Source organism: Lathamus discolor, chromosome 2, assembly GCF_037157495.1.
Source record: "Lathamus discolor isolate bLatDis1 chromosome 2, bLatDis1.hap1, whole genome shotgun sequence".
In the NCBI taxonomy this organism is placed as follows: domain Eukaryota; kingdom Metazoa; phylum Chordata; class Aves; order Psittaciformes; family Psittacidae; genus Lathamus; species Lathamus discolor.
In genome coordinates this window covers 65610382-65632735 of record NC_088885.1, presented here as the reverse complement: position 1 = coordinate 65632735, position 22354 = coordinate 65610382, and the positions used below count along the sequence as shown (strand labels likewise).

Below are 22354 nucleotides of genomic sequence, written 5' to 3'. Positions count from 1 at the left end.
GGGAGTATTCTCCCCAAGATCTATTTCCTTGAAGAAGGTACTAAACCTCCTGGCAATATAATTATTGAAGCTATAAGAAGTTCTGATAATGCTGAAGTCTCAAACTCAGTGGCCAATACTCACACTAGGAATTACTGGGCACTGAAAATGCCTTTTTAGCTTTTTGAAGAAAGCAAAAATCTTTACCAACTTCTATATATTATCTATATCAAAACTACTACTGAAACATATTTCGAGAGAGAGTTATGTGACACACAAACAGAACTTTGTAAACTTCGAGCTCTCTCTCTGAATTAGCTTTTAACTACATTTTGGAAAATCTATTCCATTTAGGTGGTTTAACATCAAAAGAAAAAAAGCAAATCTTTTTGTTTGAAATTCAAAGTTTAAAGTTGCTACCTCTATCTCCACTGAGAGTTCCTGAACTTACAGTTACTTTTCTAAGCGCTGTAAGCCTCTGACTATATGTGCAAGTATTTCTACTTTCCTACTACTCTGATGTCAATTCCATAGCCACCGAACCAGGAAGCTTAACATACTTTCAGAAGGTAAGCAAAAAGAGAAAACCACGAAAGACAGGTACAGACCTACTTCAAGTGTCTGCACAGGTAGGCGTTCAACCTCAAGCAGACTAAGTTGACACAGGTGTTGGCCAGTTCTCACAACCAGACCCAAAATTATTCTGGGCTTTTAAATTACAGAGGTAACTAGGAAACAAGCCTTACAACTGTCTTACTTTTCCAAGATTCTATACCTCATGCCTCATCCTAGCATCTAAAGAGAAAGCTAGATAAAAGGAAACTGCCAAGAACCTGCCCCACTAGAGTAGTAGCTTCCAAGCCAAACATTTTAAGTGGAGCAAAGAGACAAAACAGGGTAGTTTTTTTCCCTAGCTGAAACTGCACAATACTTCCAGTCTGAGTAGTATAGCAGTTGTAAAAAAGCTTGGACATTGCATTTCAGACATCTAGAACTAGTCAAGTAACACAGCTACAAGTAATGGAACGTGACTCATCAGGACAGACCCTGCACAACTGGAAGTCCATAGTAAAAATAAGTATACAAAGTTGAGTATGTACTCATTGTATATTCATTGTAAGCATTTTAACTCACAAACGTTACATCACCAACATAAAAATGGAATGTTATGAAAAAGAATTAGCCAGTAAATGTTAGATCCTGGTACTACTGTATCCAGTGTCAGTGTAAGTGGGCACATGGAATCATAGAATCATAGTTACGGTTGGAAAGGACGTTAAGATCATCTAGCCCCAACCCCCCTGCCATGGGCAGGGACACCTCACACTAAACCATCTCACCCAAGGCTCTGTCCAGCCTGGCCTTGAATACCTTCAGGGATGGAGCATTCACAACTCCCTTGGGCAACCCATTCCAGAGCCTCACCACCCTTACAGTAAATAACTTCTTCCTTATATCCAGTCTAAACTTCCCCTGTTTAAGTCCCCTGTAACAGTTACATAGGCCAATTTTACATTATAGAGAACAATACTCAAAGTGTTATTAACTATTAGAAATTAAAAGAATTGTTCTGGTAACCCCAAAGTTTAAGTAAAGGAAAGATATAGGGCTTTGATTCAAGTTTCTTCAGCAAATGCCTACAGCAGTTTAAGACAGCTGTTGGCTACTATTTTGCTAAGGAGGCAGCTAGAGCTTATGGCTTCCATAGCAGAACTGTGATGCAGGTCCATGCACCCACTGTATCAGGGAAAAATCTGGAGTTTTGTTTCAAATTCACCTGTACCTGTGGCTTTAAATGACATTTCAGGTTTTAAACTAGAAGAGCCATTGTACCTGACCAGCTCACAGCATTAACTTCTCACAGAATCAGAAAAGACAGCCATGGGGTAGTGACATTTTAAACAGCCAAAACAATAATCTGCGGAACTTGCTTTCATTAAAGCCCCTAAAATCAGTGGCTTGAATAAATAATTTTACGAATTTAAAAACTGAAGTATAGTTATGTGAACTATTTACAGGTAATGGGTACCATATCCAATATTAAGTGCTCACCAGCTTAAGCCAAATTACATAATTAGTTTAAAAAGGAATCTAATTTCACATTCATTATTCATTGTTTTGAAGCCTAATCCTCAGTATAGACTAGACAGAGTCTTGGGCTTCCAGTATTTAGCAATACATTGCCCAGACTGAACACAATCCCCAAGATACTGTCTATGTAGCTACAAAATATTGTAAATGCACAACTATGGTTTAATAGCCATTTCCATCTGACCAATAGGTGGCAAATTAATCATGTGTTGTGTTTTTACAGAAATGACAAACACAAGACCTACCATAGGCCTAAAGAAGCAGGAGCAGAAAACCTGAAGTTAGCCTAGGGAACAGCTCACAAATATCAGTTCAGAATAGCCATTTTACCTTTGTCAGAAACTTACAGGAAAAGCCGAAGTAATAAACAGAATGCTCGTGGATATAGCAAAACACCCTAATATCCTTATATAACTTTTCCTACCAGTGCTTCAGAGCTACCAAGTTGAACTGGGATCACAGTTCATCCACGACAGATGATGAACTGGCTCATTAAAGCAAAGAAACTTCCAAAAGTTATGAAAATTTTAAAAACTCCTGATTTGAAAATCAACTACATGCAGCACCCTAAAAACTGTATAGACCAAGAAACATTCAATCTCATATCTTTAAAAACAATGTCTACTTCAACTGGTAGTAAAAGCCACCTTCCATCTCAAAGTGATAAACATTTCATACAACATCATAACTTTAGGTATTATAGGATGTTACTGAGCATCTAACTATACCTCACACTACTACTACTATCATGGCATATACGCACAAGCTGCAGCTGTCATGTTTTTGTCCAAGAAATGCAAGGTTATAATTAAGCTTTTACAGAATGTCAAGAATAACTTTATCTGCCTGCAATGGAACATGAATGATGAAGTACAGAAAATGAATGCTCTTGTAAAAAAGTTTTTGTGAAATTACAATGACAGAAAGGAGGGTTTTTTTTGCATTTAAAAAAAAACCACCAATGATGAAACTCTTTTGTATTAAATACTAAATTTGGTTAATAGAACTTTATCAAATGCTTTCAAAAATTTTGAGAAACTAAGGAAAAAAACCAAACCCAGGTCCATAACTTTAAGAAATTGAATCAAGAGTCGAGGTATGAGGTGGAAATCAATACAGCTTTCCCTTTTAAAATGTAGTCTCAGTGTTATTACTTGTTACCTGCTGTGACCTTAAATTATATATTTTTGTTTTTTTTTTCTTTTCAAATATGATTATTTCAGTTCATGTTAAAATAGTCTGCTCCATTTTCCCTGCCTGTTGGGAACAAGATACCTCACTACTGAGAAGCTGTTGTCTTCTGACACTCAAAAAATTAATCAAAACAATAGATATTTAGATTTTATTTTTATATGTACACACACACTTATAGAATAGCTGCCTGAACCATAAAGTACATAAATATCCATACAAGACAGATATATAGATCATTATGCCCCCCCAATTTCTATTCCCAAAAGGCCTACAGAATGTTCTGCTGCACCTGCAGAACTCAGATTTGCATATACTGTTTCTTGAAGATCACAAATGAAAGAAAATAGTATGATGTAATGCAATAGCTCATTCAGAGCTAACTACAGCTTTCTGCTGTAAAAAATACCATCCAATAGAAAGGATAAAATTATCATTAGATTTCTGAAGCAAAATACCAATGCAGTGTTTTGCACTTGCTGACATGACGTAGTTCTCACGGTCTTTATTTTAAATTTTAAGCACGACTGTATGCAGTTAAATGGTTGACACATTATATGTATTTACTCTTCCTAATGTTTTTAGGAATGCATTAAGATCATGGTTTGTCCTGGTCACAGCTTTAACAACTTATGCTTTGCCTGCATGTCAGTTGGGTTAAACCGTATTTTTCTGGAATTATAAAATCTTTAACTTAAAAGTATGGGGAAGAGATTTGTTCATGTATTTTCATTTATCAAAGCTGCATTTGATCACATACTACAGCAATATGCCCAATACTTCTACACTGCTCAACATCCACAAGCAGGTACAAATGCAAAAAGAGGCAAAACACTTACCTTAGGTGGTTTTCTAGATGATTGGCAAAAAAATCAGTGACAATGATGAGAAGTACGAATACACCATTCACATAAAGGGAAGGGAGCAAAGAAAAAGAAAAGAAACATAGTCAGTGTACATCATTACTGTCATCTGAACTTTTTTGTAATCCACAGTGTATTTAAGAATAACCAAACCATAAGGTATTTGTATGATGCATCACACATTTTTAAACCATTTAAGTAACTACTTTACTAATACAGACCCACATGGAAAAGAAAGGAAAATGTCAGATTCCTTGTAAGTATAAAACTCTAACAGCACTCGGTTCTAGAAGGAAAACAACCATCCATTTTGTCAAAGTCAAACCACAGCTCATGTTTGTTTCTTCACCCAGAATGAAGGTCCACTGACTTCAGCAATGCTACACATGCAAGACCAAGGTAAGAGTCAAATGTTTCTTGTAGAGATCATAGAATTGTGAAGAAAATTAAACCTGTGTTTTGTTTTCCCTAGCCTCAGAAAGCCTACACAGAGCACAGGAAGCCAACAAATAAACCCCATTACCCTTTATAACTCCAGTGAGTGGGGTCAGAAATAAAACAAAAATGACAGACCAACAAAAAGACACCAGCTCAGAGTACTTCAACTTGTCCTTAAATGCTTTTATGCTTCTGCTGTCAGCCATAAGACCACAGAGTAAATTAAATCACCTTGGGTTTTTTTGCCGGGATTGGTTTCAAGTGAGATTGCTGCTCTGTCTCGCTATATAGCCCCGTGCTCCCTAATACCAATGCAAGAGAGAAGGTGAAAATATGGTGCAGAATTAGACTGACTTTGGCCATTCATGAAAACTACAACCTTAGGCATATGTCCAAATTATGTACTGAGATAAGCCTGAAGTAATACACAGAAGAAATTTCCACTTGCTCTTCACATCAAGGAAAAAAGAAAACCCAACCAAAAAACAAAACAACAAAACATACAAACATGGATGGATAGGAAAAAAAAACAACCAGTAAAGTTTACAGACAAAGCACAAGCAGAGAACATGGTAAGGTTTCTAAGATACGGATATGGATGAAAGGTCTCTATCTAGCCAGCAAATGACATGCTACAGAAAACTCAAAGCTATCAAGGGGCTACAGTCTCAATGCAGAAACACATGGGACAAAGGCATGCTTTCATCCGCCAGACTACACACACCGATTCCATCAAGTTTGGTGGAGAAGAACACATTGAGCAGTTTTCTTAGCAACCCACAATACAACAGCTCAGCAAAAAAAGCTGAAGAGACAGAAATCCACAAACGTATCTTACGCAATCTTTTCTGCCTAGTCTCAGCAGCTACCTTAGATGACATGTCTGCCTAAACCAGAAGTTACATAGCTGGTACATGGTATTGGTATAACGCAAACACATGTCGCCTCTGCACCAAACCACTCATTTCACCTGTAGCCTTTCATTAACAGTGGCTACACAGGCTCAGTTCATCACTAGCTCTTGTCCGGGTGCCTCAGAACTTGTGAACAATGCACTGCTCTCTAATTGAAAAATACATTTAGCTGTACCTTGAATCTTTCTCACTTGAATAAATTTTCAGATGTGATGAAAGCTGAATGTTATCAGCTTGTCCAGCCAGAGGCCCAGCACAAGCTCTAAACTTCCAATTCCTTCAAAGAAAGCCATTCAAAAGTTTTTTATAAAGCTTTTAAATACACTCGTATTCTGGAATTATTTTTCAAGATACATTAGCTTTCCTAGGGAATTCCTGATAAACACCTGTACAGGTTCAGCGGATGCCCTAAACAGTTTAATTGAATTAAAAACCAACAGAAAATGTACCAACTTCTATTTTTTTTGGAGATCATTCTTATAAGCCCCAACTGGAAAGGGTACAGAACATCACTGAAGTAAACAAATGGTTTGACACATTTCTTCAGATGTTTACTTAAGCAATATAAGCCACTTTTAAGAGGTTTCCTCTTATTTTCCTCTGATGCCCATTTTAAGACAAGCATAATAGTAATTTTCAAACCTCTGGTGCATATCAGAGCTTCCCAGTTGAAAGCAAGATGTCCACCCTGATCCTCTGAATTTCAAAGCAACAGGAGCTGCAGCTTCCTAACATATGCAACATTCTACTGCTCTGAGCTCTTTGGCTATTAAGACCAAACTAGCAACTCCACAAGTCACCTGATAGCATCACCAGCAGCAAAATGCTCAAGGGCCTCTGGATTAAGTCAGCTATACTGGCTCATAGGATAGAATTTCTTAAGCTATTTGGAAATTCCAGTTAACCAACTCACTGTAACCATTATCCTGGCAGTGATTCAGATGGAGACACTCCAAAAATACTTTCTTCAAAGGACTCAGACTAATAAATAAAGAACTGTTTACAGTTTACCAGGAATCACATCTGTAGCAGCTTAAAGATGTGCTATAAAACCTGCATTAGCATCCATCCATTTTTCACAGAAATTTTTGTTTTAATATGTTCTTCATGGTTTCTTTCCTTCCCCATAAACCAGAAACTTTCAGCTTCATATATAAGTGAATTTGTCTCAATTTTTACCAAACGCTGACTATAAAACAGTGGTGATTCCATGTCATACCTGGGGCTGGGAGGGAGGAGAAGCGGGGGGAGAGGGGGCAGTGGGAGGAGGAACAGACAAGAGATCAGAGATACAACAGTTAGAATTCTTAATTCCATGTCTAATCATCCATGGCCTCAATGACAACATGCAGGTATACCTGCTGAATGACAACAAAATCCTCTCTAAAGTGTACAGCTAGTGCACACTTCAGGGAACTATCAGAGTTACCTAACCTTGTAGCTCTACACACAACTAAATCTACACAACAGTAGACTTTGGCTTAACCTAATGAAGGGCATCTTCCATCTGCACACTCAGATGGAAGACTGCCTTTATTCACATGGCTATAACTTAAACCCAAGGTAAACACCACCAAGAACCTGTAAAATATTCTCATAGGTCAAAGGAAAAGTATGAATTTCAATGACCACAAAGCCCAATGAGCTTCTGAACTTCCTCCTGCCTTTGCCCTTAAGTCATTATGACTTTACTAAAATATCACTAGAATGATTTTCTAACTTCACTAAGCAGTGTGTCTGCTGCAGATATCTACTCAGGCTTTATCTTTTACAACAGTGCTATGCCTCTCTTGTCCTGCTTGGCTAACACGCATCAAGATTACAGAGTGTAGCTACCTCAATTTTTTATCCAGAAGCAGAAAACCAATTCCTAGAAAGCTTTGTGATAATGTAAACATTTTTTTCCCTGTTGTCTCTTGCTAAAACTAAACTCCTAACGCTTCTCACCTTTGCTAAGAGAAGTGATTCACAGTGTCAGTTCTCATGTTCTATGCTAGCACGTGAGAACTCTTCCTGTCTACATCTACATTTTCTCTCTACCATTTACCCATTGCATCTGACAGCATACAATGAGAAGAGTGTGCTTCGCTAGCAGATTAACAGCAGCAAAGGTTGGTTCTTCTTTTTTTAACTACCCACGCTATTTCACAGCGGTCTCCCTTTGGCATACAAAAAGTTGATGTAAGTTGGCATTACATATTCTCATTAGAAAACTAGTCACATGCAATAGGATGCAACAGAAGACGCTCTTGTACTATGAGCATCCGGAAGTACACAATACTGTCATCTTAAAGATTTAATCATTTTCAGATCCACTCTTGATTTTTTGTCCCTTAACAAGTGTTGACAAAATGTCACTTCTACCAGTAGGAAAAACACTTTTATGTACCTAAAACCTGAAAGAACTGTTTTTTTTCTCCCCATACCATATACTGGGGTTTCATCACCCCACTCATTCCCAGTCAAGAAAGTCACCTTCAGCAGGGACAAGGTATGTTTAAAAACAAGACTATAGGCATAAACCCAGGTACTCCACATTGAAGGAGACAGGAACAAGGCATCTTTGAAAAACAGGTCTTAACATTTTTTGGAACAACATCCTTGCAGCCCAATTCATCTCCAATTTGGCTGTGCTAAGCAGCCAAGTAAGTCACAATTGTACTATAATTATTCCACATTCTGGAAAGAATTCAGTGGATTCTTTTCTTTTCTCACAATTAGTTAATGAAGATGAAGCAATCATAAGCAGCTATGTTAAGTAACCACACATAGTATCTATAGCAAATGACGAACGAACCACATGGCTTTGCAGCTTGCTCTTCTAAGCTGACTACACCAGAAATTACCATCTAAGACACTGACTCTGAAATAGCTTTTTGCTCTTGTCACATGTGCAACCACAGCAAATTTATGGTACTCCCTGTTTTCCCAAATACATAACTAAGTGTTTATACATGGTGGCTACATAGTCTCTGATGTGCTCCTCAGGATCACTGATCAAAAGAGTTATTACAAGCAACTACCAACATATTGGAAAAGGGACAGGAGTCCTCAAGTTTTTATATGATGACTTGAAAAAAAAATCTTCTTTCTCTCTGCTGTAAGCAGAAAGATGAACAAATTGAAAAGATCTGTCTGATAAAAATAATACTCTTTTACATTCCAGCATATCTGGAATCTAAAGGCCTGAAGTTCAAAACAAACAGTGTAGCATTTTTTGAGCATTTGTTTGTTTGTTTGCTGTTTTTTAAATAAGGCTGCCTTACAACTCAGGCTAACAAAATAACCAGCAGTGTGTGCTTGCCTTGCAGAGTGCAAGGGAACAAGGCAGTGGTAGGACCATCATAACTAGTGTACCTTGCTTTCCTGAAGTAACTGCACTGTTTGTTTAACATGTACACAAGGCTTTCAGAGCAGCTGCAACAGAGGCATTCAGCACTGCAAACTACAAACAACGTAAGTTATGTAAAAGCAAAGAGATGATGTTTCTCCTACCCTCGCAGGAAGATCAAGCAGTTCTAGCACCCTCCCTTGTCTCATGGTTTATCACTTCAGGCTGTTACTTGCAGGCTTGATACTAAGCATCTTAAAAAGCATGCCTATATATTATTAATGGACACTCTACTACTTAGCAAAAGCACCTATCTAGAAAAAGATCGAAGTCTGCTACAGTAACAGTTTCAGTTGATCAGGTACTGCAAAGTACTGGCAGTACACTATTTTCTCTACAAAGAACACAGAAAGAGCACATTTATTTGCCCGTTCTTCCCTTCTCTTTTCTAAATGCATAAGAACATCAAAGGAAATGGCAGGGGCAATGCCCCTTAAGGGAACAGTGTCCCATCTTTGTGCATGGCTGGGGCACCTCCTGTAGAGCTCAGTAATGAAGCTGGCACCACAAATCGATACTAGGATTCCTGGAAGACTTACTTTACATACCAAATGAGCGCACATACATACGCAAATATAGATAATTAGCTATTTTTTATTCTTGCATAAAAAGTGGGCAGCACATGCGCTGTTGTATCTGTTTAATCTTCCTACCCAGCAAAAGTCTCTTTACAGACAAGAAAAATAATCCTTTGAAGAACAGCAAAAGAAAAACATTTTAACAAGTAAAATCATTCAAGCAAGTAGTAGCTTATCATAATCAGAAACACCATTAGAAACAGATGCACACTGTAAAAATATATTGCGCTCTCAGCTGCAGGGGACACTGCGTGAAAAAGCTGTGCCACTCACTGTAAACCTACCATATGCAAAGGGAGAAAAGACAGACAGTGAAATCAAAATGACAACTACTGCCAAGGAAATTACACAAAATAGACATTACAGTAGTAGAATGACTTCCATGACACAAAAGAAACCTAGAAAATGCCTGCATATTTCACCATAACACAGTTCCACTCCAAGAACTTAAGTTCATTCACTAAGGCAGTGATGAACTACCCCCCAGAAAAAACAAAAGTGCACCACAGGTTATGAAACCAACACAAGCTCATTAAAATAAGTGAAAGACATCATATTCTAGCATTTACAAGATGGAAAACAAAGTGACAACTGCTCTGGAACACCACTAGTCCTTAACTTACCTTCACTCCCAAGTTCAGACTATTTTTCCTGCCCAAGGTGTTATTATTCCCATGCCAGCAATGCCTTGAAGTTCAAACTGTTCTAATCTTTACACTGAAGCCTTGGTATTCACATCAAAACAACTTCTACTGACTCCCCAAAAAAGGCCTGATACCTGTCCTACATGCAACAGCATGACACTTTGTGAACAGCCATCAGCTTAGAGAGAACAGTCACCATAAGGAGATTAACTTTGCTAGAAAGTTGACCAAAAGAAAAATCTGAGTTAATTTTTAATTTGCTTTACTGAAAAGGCAAAATCTTACTAAAATTGCCACTCCACTCTGCAATAAGGGCTCTAACTTAAACCTGACTGTTGGGACCCTGCGCCCTACCATAGTAAATAATCTGTTTTTCCCCAGTTTTTAATTAAACTCATTCAAAACTTATCTAAGACTCTAGTTATTGTAATGAAAACCTGTTACACCTATTACAATTACAACATAACCACAATCACAAGCATATTACACTTATTCTTGTAACATCCAGTTAGACTCACAACAAAAAGGCAAGTCTACCTCATGATTCCTACTAATGGTAGTTATGCTACAAAGTAGTCCTAACCCTTTAAAAAACAATTCTTTTTCACTCCTTTTCAATAAAACTGAATATGAAAGAATATAAACGAGTAGTAACTAGCCAGTATGAGGAAAAGAGGGAAGGAAAAAAGAATCCAGTCTTGGAACCCAAGATCTATTAGCTCTTAAAACTAGCCTCAAATGAACAATTCTTAGCCTGAATGTGGAAACATATTCTAGAAGTGTTAATAAAAATTACTGTAGCATTTATTAGGTACCCATTATTCGTGCTCTACTTCATTTATTACTAATGCTCTTGAGGAGAAAAACACCCCAAGCATTAACTGGCATTTCAACTCCTTGCACATACTCTGTTGAGGCTCTTGCACCCAGCCAACCAGTTACTTGGGTTAGCTGCTCCCAGCTATTAACTACCTCCTAGCTCTCCAACTTCAATAGAAAATGTTCCTTTTCAACACTACAGCTCCTTAGAAATTGCTTCAGAAATACTGCCTCCAAGAACCATCAAAAAACTAGGCTGCAGTGAAGACAGACCTGTTGTGCAGGAAGCACTCAGAGCTATTTGAAAAATAATATTGCTATTTTATCACTTATATGCAGTATTTATTGCAAGACAGATCACTTTTAAAGGCATGGGAAGGAAATTTGATAAGCAATGTATCTTTCATCTTTTCATGAGTTAAATTCAACTTTGTTACTTTGCTGTTCAAAATTACATTACAATTTGCTACATAGCGATTAGCAGCTTCACTGAAGAGGATCAAGACAGAAGATCTCTAGTCAGTGGAAAGAATTGAAAAGCACTGGAAAGAACTGAACCATGTTAACTGAGAAACTGGATCTGAACCTGGGTTCTAATACATCACTTCCATTAGGGAGGGGATGGGATATCACTCTATTTGCTCGGATGCAAGCATAATCTTTCTCTTTCAATCAGAAGAAGGATACAGCTGAGAAGTTACTGAAGATACGTGTGTAACAGGCCTGACCATGTGCTCAGGTTGGATAACAGACAAGAACTCCCAAGACTCACTGGCATATTTCTTTCATACAACAGTGAAAATAACCATTCTGCTTTATATTACTAATGAGATTTCAAGAGAGATGCTAATTGGGCTTGATACTTCATGCTTTCACACAGCCTTGAAAATGAATGTTAGCATTCTTCAAGTGTAACTTTTGTATGGAAAAGTTGCCTAAGACTCAGCAAAATGCACAAAGTACTGGTCTTGTTTCATCCTAGCATGCTTTTTCAGTGACATGAATAAAGTGAACTTATCAGAAAGAAAATACTGTTCATTAATTTGTTTTCAAAATCAAAACTTTCCTCAGGTGTGATGACAATACACATTAGCATAGCAAATTCCATCACTTCACTAAAAAGATTTTGCAGAATAAAGTAACTCAGCTGGCTGCAACTTTGAGAATGATTGGATGACTTTGAGAAGATGACATCTGTTTTAACAGACAACTGCTACCATTTGCCAGAAGGTGGACACTATGCAGAGAAAGGTGGTGATGACGATTCATGGGATAAAAAAGGCTTATAGTGTGAACAACAAACCAAGAATGTAAACTCAGATCAACTCTACATAAACAAAGTAAGGTGTACTGTTTTATTGCAGGACCAATACCTAAAAGTACTGAGGAGACTTAATTCTTGTATAGCACTCATACAAATGAGATCACTTACTATTCTTGTATAGCACTCATACAAGTGAGATCACTTATCTCTAGAACACTTAAGCAGCAACTTGGTTACCTCTAGTAACCTAGTGTGCCATGAAATGAACCACAAAAGTCACCCGAAGGCTAGAAAAAAATTCTTCACAGTGCGTGCTCCGAGTTTATCAGTTAACAAAAAGAGAACAACTGCCAAGGCAGTTGATGTTCACAAAGAGAAGACATCAAACACTGAACCTAGCAGGAAAGGCACAACTCAAACTCATTTTAGGATCTGTGAACAGATAATCTGTGGCAGACAAGGGTGGCAAGTGCAATAGCACTCACAGATTTTCCATCTGGGGGCTTCAGACAGAGGTTAGACGCCTTTCTGGTGGAGAGGTATTTTACAATACATGCCTCATCAGAGAGGTAAATGAGTTACTGGGCTGAATACCTTGTCAGAGAACACATCATATACAACAGGGGAGGGCGAGAGCAACAAAATTTAACAGACTCCCCCTTTCCCAGAGAGCTGTGAATTTATGACAATTTGTATAAATGTTATTTTACTTTGACACAAGCATTTCCTTTTTTTATAGCAAAGCTTGCAGGCAAGACCTGTCTAGCAGGCATTATGTTATATATATAGTGACATGCACTTGGTGGTAATGACAACCACCTCACACTACACAGTAAGAAATAAATGAGAGAAGCAACAAACACTCCAGACTTCTAATACAACTTCTACAACTAGGAATGTAGAAAAAGATCCCAAAATTTTCCTGGACTGAAAAATGAAGTACACACCATTTTATATACAACAATATAGGAAATATTTAGAGCTGTAGCAACAATAACAGTAATATCTCTGCAGGATCATCTTGTGACTGGAATATATGACTTAACAGATCACAGATTAAAAGACCCAAATGGTATTTGAATCCAGTATTAAGCACATTGTTCTTCTAGATCAAACTGAATCCTAAATGGTTGAATTCATGTTCTTAAGGAAGCCTGGCTTTATATGCTGGAAAATAACAGAATCAGAAAAAAACCCATTTAAAAGTTAAAAAGTTAAATATTAGGGACTAGAGCATTTTTCCTGTGAGAAGAGACTGAGAGAGCTGGTACTGTTCAGTCTGGAGAAGGCTCAAGGAATAACCTCATCAATGTGTATAAGCACCTGAAGGGAAGGTGCAAAGAGACAAAACCAGAATCCATTTTAGTGGTGCCCAATGGTGCAACCAGAGTCAGAAACTGAAACACAGGAGGCTCCCTCTGAACATCAGAAAACACTTTTTCGCTCTGAGGGTGACTGAACACTTGCACAGGATGCCCAAGGAGGTGGTGGAGGTTCCATGTTGGCGATACTCAAAAGCCGTCTGGACGTGGTCCTGAGCCATGGGCTCTATGTGGCCCTGCAAGATGATCTGCAAGGTCTGTGATCCAGGAATTTTTAACCATTACTATAATTACAAATTTGTGCCTACTAAGAATCAATAAAACAAACAAAAAAAACCCTCTAAAAATCCTTAGATTATATGGTCCCCACACCAACCATATGCATCAGTTTCACAGAAAGAAATATTCAACATGAAATATAAAACCTGTAGCAGCCCAGTACCCTTCAGTGGAGTTTCACGGTTTTTATGCCCAAGATTTCTTCTTGTCTCCAAAAAGATAATTGCAGTCTGCTATGAAAAACCCAGCAAGGGATCAAAGAAGATCTCCAGGACATGTAGCCTGCAAGTGTCATAGCCAACAATGCCATAAAGTCTTTTAAGATGAAGTCTGAACAATTCAACAGCAGTCATGTTCTGCCTCATGGAAAGCTACACATACTCCTGCTGTCTAGAAAACCTTCTCGATTTATGATGTTGAAAAAAAAAAAAATCAAATCTTATTTAATTGTTCTTGTATCAATATTGTGTAATTTAACACTTGAATCCAACTCAGCTTTCTATGTATGCTCTCATATGTTATGCTTCCCTCCTAGCTCTTCCATGTAGGTTCTGAAATCCTCCAGCTATCTTAACTTAAAATTGGTTTGAATTTATATTTCTTAAGCATAGTAAACTGAAGTGTAGAGAATATTCTAAAAGCAGTTCTACCAAATATCTTTTAGAATGGCACAGTTCCTACAGTGTATTCAGATTGCAAAGCTTATGAAGTAACTATCAAATTTAAAGTTTGAAAAATACATACATTTGTAGAAGCAGGAATATTTTGCATAGAAAACACTATCTAGTCTTTGCTATATTCCTAGAATACTCTTGAAGAACTATTGCTTAGGTCTTCTGTGGATTGCAAAGGGCTGAATTACAAAAAAAAATTCAGTTTGCATTAGAGATCAGAAAAAAAAAAAAAAAAGGAGACAAGAGCCATAGAAATCGCTTTACTTCTAAAAGCTGAAGAACTGCTTTAGTGAGCAAACTCTTTCCGAGAACACATCAGAAACAGAGAAAGGAAAACTTTGAAAGCAGATACAGTATCTTTAATTAGGCTGCAGGTGAAATAGTTTTACCTCTGCAGGGGTGGGGAGGAGGAAAAACTGGTAGGGTTTCAAGTGGGTATGCTCTGTTTCAGGTCTGAGGCAGAATGAGTAAGCTTCAGACTAACAGACATTGGCAACAGTTGCTCTCAGAAAACCTTACTGCAATTGTTCAAGAGAGAAAGCCAGTTTAAGTTTCTGCTCTCCTCCAGCTTCTTGTTCCCAGCTCTGTACCCTTTGTCTGTCATATTCAGCTGAGCCTCTGCAAGATAAATGTACGGCAAGAGGAGCTGGAGGGTTGGGGGGGGGGCACTGGCTTACTTTGCCCTTCTTTATTTTTTAAATTATCTTTGCTGATTTAGTTTACAGAACCAGAAACCAAATGTACCAATGCAGGGAACGTGCACAGTTAACATCAATGTGCAAATGGGAACATGAACCAGGGGAGACAGAGGTGAAGTAGCACTGAGTACTAGGCCACTGGCATATCAGATAAGGGACAGATCTTACCTCTAACAGTCATTAGACCCTTTAATCAAGCCACCTGATGAACACAGTGGAAAGCTCAGCAGCAGGCTAGTACAGGTGCAGAACAGAGGCACTCTCACCAGCCACAGGCAGTAAGAAACTTCAGACAGAATTAACTGATATGTTTGAGCTTTTTCTATATTCCTTTACCTAACCATTTTTTAATCACATGAACTTTTAAAAGTGACACCACCCTGTGACACAGTCTACAGTTTAATGATGGGCATATTTTTTTATTTGTTCTGAACCCACCTCCTGATAATTTAAGGTATAATCTCACAGTTCCTGTAAGATAACAGACAGTAAAAAGTTCCTCCTGCTGTTTATGGATGTGCAGGTCTCTAACTATACCTATTTCCCTTCCCCTGCTGTTGTCTTCTAGACCAAAGACTTCTCAGTTTTGTATTGGTTTCTCATGTAAAAGTGGTCCATAAGATCACCACCTTTACTGCCATTCTGCACTTCTTCCTGGGTCCAGCATGCCTTTTCGAGGTGGTAGGGCCACAATGAACACAGCAGTCAAGATCACTTTGCAGCTGCACAGAGACATGCACTCTCTGCTCTTTCCCAACATGCTTCCCCTGTAGGTCATAGCAGCCCCTGCACATTTTTCACCCATTTGCTGAATGCCAAGCTGCTGTTCCCCTTGAATGAGCATAACATCAAGATGGTTCTTCTGAGAACAGGGACTCCAGAAACCACACTGGGTACATAACATTAGAAGAGACTGTTTCACAGAGAGTTTCATGTACCCTTTTATGAGCCAACCACAACCCACCTGAAGGTCCTCCCACAACTTTCTGTGGTTGCAATGCTCTAACAACAGCAGCAGCAGCGCAGTGCTGCCAACATATTCTGTCATACCAGTTTAAATTCCTTCTCTGGTTCGTTTATAAAAAAAATACCAAACGAAGCAGAGACCTCTGTAGGACTCCACAGAAGATGTGCAGGGATGGGGGAGAAGATTTTAGTGGCTCATCCTTACCAAGTCTGTGATTTTTATTAAGAAAGAGAAATTAAAAGTCACGGTCCACAGATTGTGACTAGCTTCTTTTCCTTCAAAACACTTGAAGCATAAATGTCATTGCCTTATTACCTTAAAATAACTCACTGGCACCCATAAAATTATTCTGAGTCATGACTCTTCCAGAAGTCTTTTTACAAAGAGGCTAAGGAAACTTGCAGAAGGAATACATCTTTTCCAAAGGGAATAAAATCATGCGCAAGACCTCAGCTAAACTATGCACCCAATACCATTCATGTAGGAATTGCTGAAAATCATGGTAGAAAATAATTAAGTCTGACACTAAAGAAAATGCTACCAAAGCTCATGCTAGACACTCATTTTTAAAACTAAATTAATAGCATTAATAAATTAACTGCAGCACCTCTTGATCAGCTTTCTGCAATTATCTGAAATTATGATGCTATTATTAACACACCATTTACCATTGTTTCAGAAGAAGCTGCAGATTAAAAGAAAATGCAGCAATTTGAAAAGATGATACATAAGTCCAAACCCAAAATGACAGTACTGAGTTGTGGAATATAGCAAAAATATTCTACCTTAGGACCTGTCTGCACAATCAAATCTAAAGCTTGGGACATGAAACAGTATTCAGGGTTTTGGTTTTTTTTCCTCTTATTTAAAAAAAGTGTCAGACATTTATGACATTATCCAATCCAAAAGCTTCATCCAAGAAGTAATAGTCCAGGACAGAAAGCTAGAGACAGTATTCTTACTTCATAATCTAAAGGACTAAAAATATTTGCTTTATTCACAGTTGTTTTCTCAACAAGTCACAATGGAAAACTTTACAGACATCTTGGGTATTCTATCCCTCACTTTCCAAATACTGAGGATCAAGATAAATGTAACACACAAAAGCTTCCTTCAAATACACATCTTTTCATCTCTGTTACTATGCTATAAACTGAGCAGCTACATTTTGGAACTGCAATTCTGTTTCTACTCAACATACCTCCCACAGAAATGGAAGCTCTCCATAGGTTCTTACTGAACCTACTCCTCTGTGCAACACCTGTGGCTAACTAGTCAATAGAAAAGCAAGTGTAAAAGCCTGGAACTAATTACAAAGAAAATCCTTTTTTGAAGTATCACATTTGCTGCTGTCCTATGACAACCTGCTTAGTGTTGTAACAACACTGTGCTCTGAGAATACCCCTGCGTGAGATTCTACTAATAACTAGTGGGAAAACATATCTTTTGAGCATCAGAGAATTTAGAAAGAATATTACTAGTAAATGTGCATTTATTTTGTTTTTTAATTAGTGTGAACTTTTGAAGCTGCTTTTGGAGCTTTATAAAAACAACTAGGAGAAATGACAGGAGATTCTACAAAGACATCCAGCTCCTCCTCCTCCTTCCCATTGTTTGTTACTGAGATTAACTTGGCAATAAGGACAAATTCTTTAAAACAGAAAGTAAGCACTCAAGATCCAACAGCTGATTTCTCAAAATTTAAACTAAAGAAGTTTAGTTTTGCTTCTAAAGCCAGTGTTTAAATGCCCAAAAGTACCCTTTGCTGGGCTATAAATTAAGGTAGTGAAATGGTATTAGAGAATAAAACTGAAGGTTAATACACAGAAGATAAAGTTCAACCCTCAGTACTTTACAAGACAAACACAGGAAAACCTTACTGTACTTAACCAACCAAAGCTCAATATCCTGAAGTGAAAAGCAAGCGACTCAAACCAGTTTAGAAAGGAGGGAGAAAGAATATCAGCCTAGGTAGAAGCACAGAAAAAAAAAAATCCATTAAGCAGCTGAAAAAAATAAATAAATTTGGTTTTCACCTTTTTTGCCTTGACATACTCTAATTACAAATACACATGTAGTTTTTTCCTGTCAGCTTCATTATTTTCTGATCCTCCTTTTCTACTCTCTTCAAATGAAACTGTCAGTTATTTTTTCAACCACTGGGCTAAAGCACTGGAGTGAACCTAAGTTAATAAAGCTAAAGAACACTTTGAAACAAAGTGTTGACATACCGCCAACATTAATTTTGCCCTGTATTTTCAACAGGGTCTTACTAACCCAGTTCAATATCATTCGTGCCTTGGACATTTCTGATTGAACTATACTAGAGTGACCTCACATACAAACTGCAATGCTTAAGTTTCAGTTTTCTGCCTATTCTTTGACCATTTTTCCATGGATACTTTTCAAATCCTGTTTTAACTTCCACATATTTTAATATTTGTTGTAGCAACATGATAACGAAACGCAAAAGCCATTACAATCACATAGTTCCTTCAAAAATACAAAGAGCATTTATGCCACTTGCAGAGGAGATACATCCTCAATCTCCAAGCCAAGCTTTAGGTTAGGCACTAGGTATACGACTTGGAAATAGAACTTTAAAATGGAAATACTGACCAGCTCTTTGCCATAGCATTGCTGGCAATATAAATGCCTAAGATTACAAACAATATCATCATGTGAGCATTCCAGGCCAGCCTATAAATAGCAATTCAGAAAGAACTGGCCTCTCACAACTATAATGCGTCAGTACAATGTGTATCTGCTAAAAATATCAAATATGTGCAGTAACAGAATGCAATGAAAATAGGTCTGTCTGAATTTTGTGAATTAAATAGCTGTTTACACACCCTACTCCATACATGATGATAATTCAAAGGACTACTCTGATGAAGTTTTAACTGAATAAATGTACACATCGCATGTGAGTGTTACCAGTATTTAATTTATCCAGAACATGCGCATTCACAATACTTTCCTCAATTATTAAGTCCTACTTCAGAGATTCAGAAACAGCATGACTAAGCAGCTGTCTTCACATTCTAATCAGAATTTATGATTCAGAAATTAACTTAGGATTCCAGCAACAAAAGCAAAAGGGAACACGATACTACGTAAAGATCCTTAAGAGATAAAATGTTCATGTAAATCTACCTACATAGATTATAAAAACATACATTCAGAGAAAATGATTGCTTTGTACAAGAAAATGCACTGTTTTGATACTGTTAATTATTTTTCCAGAAAAAACAACTGAACAACAGATTAATATTGATGGTTACAGCACGTATTTATACAATAGAGGGAGTGGACACATTCCTCAGGTAGCAGATCAGTAATATGCAAGGTTTCAGAAACAATCAGAACTTCCTTCAAGATAATGGAAAAGATAATTCATGTATTACTCAGGATAAGCTTACTCATTTTGCTTTGACAAAAAAGGAAGGCGTTAGACACTGTTAGGAAAGAAAATTACAATTTACTTGAAAGCATTAATGACACTAAAGTTTTATCAATGGCTGCAAATGACGATTTTAGCCATTTGTATGGATAGAGCCAAAGAAAAAGCTATTCCTGTGTGTCTACAGCATGCCTCACGCCCTTTACTTTCTATACTTCAGCCACTACTGAGAAACTATCTCACAGGTCAACTACTTCGTTCAGTTTAACAAACCAGTGACAATAAAAAAGTCAACTGAAAGAAGGAGAGAGAGAGAAGAAAAAAAAAAAAAACAATTTAAACACCTGTCCCAAACTCATATCTTAATTTGTGGAAGCACCTATCAAGCTGAACATGACTGAAATCAGTTCTCCTTGTATGCATGTCCCTCAGCTTTGCCATTCTCTTAAAGGTCTTAATGGGAATATGTATTCCAAGCTTTTCTAAACTTTTGCAGACTTATTACTGATTTCACATTCACACAGAAGCTGGAGCAGCAAGGAGTCCTCCAAACAACAACGTAAATGAATGCACATCCTTTAATCGAGCAGCCCCTTTTATTGTAAGGCCCAGAATAAGGACAGGCTGCTACAGCTCAGAAAGTAGTTCTGGACAGATTCCCAGTGAAGCACCAACACGTGACCAGCGGTACACCACACTACTACAGAAACCAGTGAGTAACCCAGGCCTGCAGCTTAGGCCCAGCGGGATGGTCAGAGTGAAGTAGCCAGACATCCAACCAGCACTGCACTGGCACCCCTGCGCCAGGGAATGGTGGCACCCCTGCAGAGCTATTGATCTTCCTCTCACCTCCTAGGAAGAGCCACTGGTCTGACTACAACCATGTTTCTGAATGGAAGTTGCACCAATAGAACCGAGTTTTCTGCTTAAAAGACCAGAGACTGGGTAACCTTCAGCAAGCAGCTTCTAGAGAGCTAAGTGGAAAGAAAAAGACAGGGGTCAGGTCTAGAAAACCTTAACTCTGTATTCCACTTTTTCAGTCATTACTAAGTTGCATTTATTTACTATACAGTGTTGAAGATTTAAACTTACCAGACAAGCAAGCTCTTAAGTGTGAAATAGGAAAAGCACACATAAGTAACCACAAATCAGTAACAATGCTGAGCCAATGCCAGATAATTTTGCAGCATCTTGGCACACTTTTATAATCTTCTGTGTAGCGGCAGTTACAGACCTGCTTCAGAAACTCAGATATTGTACAGATACTAGAAATAAATAGAAAATAATCCCAGGTATAATTGGAAATTAAAGCGTTCTCAGCGTTTAAGATAACTACGTAAGTCCCTGTGAGGGATAAAAATATAAGTCTAAACACTAATGGGCTCTTTTCTGGCATATTCGTATCCATCTTTTAATAGCACCTAAACCAGCTATCCTTGTTGAAACAAATACTAACGAATTATTGATTTTATTCCTGACTAGCAGGACAGATCTGTGGCCTGTCACCAAGAAAAGCTGTTAAATACAGAGAATGTATGTGAGACAGTTTCTAAGTTGCATGTTGAAACAGGAATGTGCTCTTTTGTTCTATTTTTTTTCCCCTCATTTAATCATAATGAAGTCACTCGCGACATTGCAGCAGTTTCCAGAGCAACAGTCCAGTCATATGTGATGAACATAAGATAAGGGTGTGTATGGGAGAGCTCTGTAACCTACCACTGATTTTGATGGGAAATTCAGCATATATCTGTTTAGGCTAAAGAGGCAACTGAATCTGTCCTCTCCTATATGCAAAGATAGTTTCATAATGGGCTCAGACTCTAAATCAACAATAAAAGATATACAAGGTGAAAAAGTGTTTCTTCCTAAAATATCTGAAAAGGATGTGCAAATCATCTGGCCTGTTCCACAGGGAAAATGTATAGAAACAAAGCAGAAAAAGCTACTGTAACACAGCACTTCCAGTTGCAATAACATGAATGATAATCCAGTGGCTGGCTAGACGCATCATCCTTCAGTATTTGGCTACCAGATTTCCAAAGAACTTGAATCCAGAGCAGAAAGTTTTAAGTAATAACCCTAGATCAAGCCAGGTGTATATATAAACCAGGCCCCATCAGAAACAGAAACAGAGGATTGTGCTTTGAAAGACAGAACTTAAGTGTGAGAACTGCAGCCTGAATTCATCCAGAGATATACTTAGTCCTGTATCTATAGACAAATCACCTTTAGGGGTTTCATGAGGTGTCTGCAATCTTTCAAAAGAGAGTACTTGAAATACCATGGGTTAACCGACTCATGTGTCTATGTCCTGGGGCATGTTTCATATACATACTACATATTAATGCTTAACCCACAGTGCAAACAACGCAAACTGCACAGTCAGCATCATTTAAATATGTGAGGCACAAGAGAGAAGCTTTTCTTTCTTATACTCTAGTAATACCTCGAGGATGATTAATATTTTTGCAAGATCCTCCTCAGAAAAAACAGTGATAGAAATACACTGTAATAATCTCCATCAAAACATGCATCCTCCTCCTGAAGAAGCACCCCAAACAAATCTTTGAAGAAACAAATTATCAGCAAAAACAATTGTTTCCCTATTGCCTTTGCCTAACTATTGGCATGAAAGCAAACCAGGGACTCTGCTTCAAAAGCATATCAGTTCTTGAACAATTTTCAGAATTTTCATTCTCATAAGCACTTCACACTTCAGGTCAAACACGACACTGAACAACAGCAAAAGGGATGCTCTGTAGAAATGGCACACAGCTGTGAAAAAAAGTCCTGATCTGTATAAACAAGTGATGCAACTCAAGTTTATTTACTATGCTAA

The 22354-nt window shown here is 37.8% G+C and overlaps 1 protein-coding gene across 8 annotated transcripts in view; it reads right to left on the bottom strand.

The window, feature by feature from the left end:
* The window catches only part of KIF13A (kinesin family member 13A), a 108446-nt gene that overhangs the window by 62938 nt on the left and 23154 nt on the right, over positions 1-22354 (bottom strand). For 7 of the 8 annotated variants that reach the window (XM_065667264.1, XM_065667265.1, XM_065667258.1 and 4 more), the window contains exon 3: positions 4101-4113. The exons of the other annotated variant lie outside the window; for it this stretch is intronic. In XM_065667264.1, coding sequence (XP_065523336.1) covers positions 4101-4113 — 13 coding nt within the window. The remainder of the gene's footprint in view (positions 1-4100; positions 4114-22354) is intronic. 8 annotated transcript variants of the gene reach the window in all.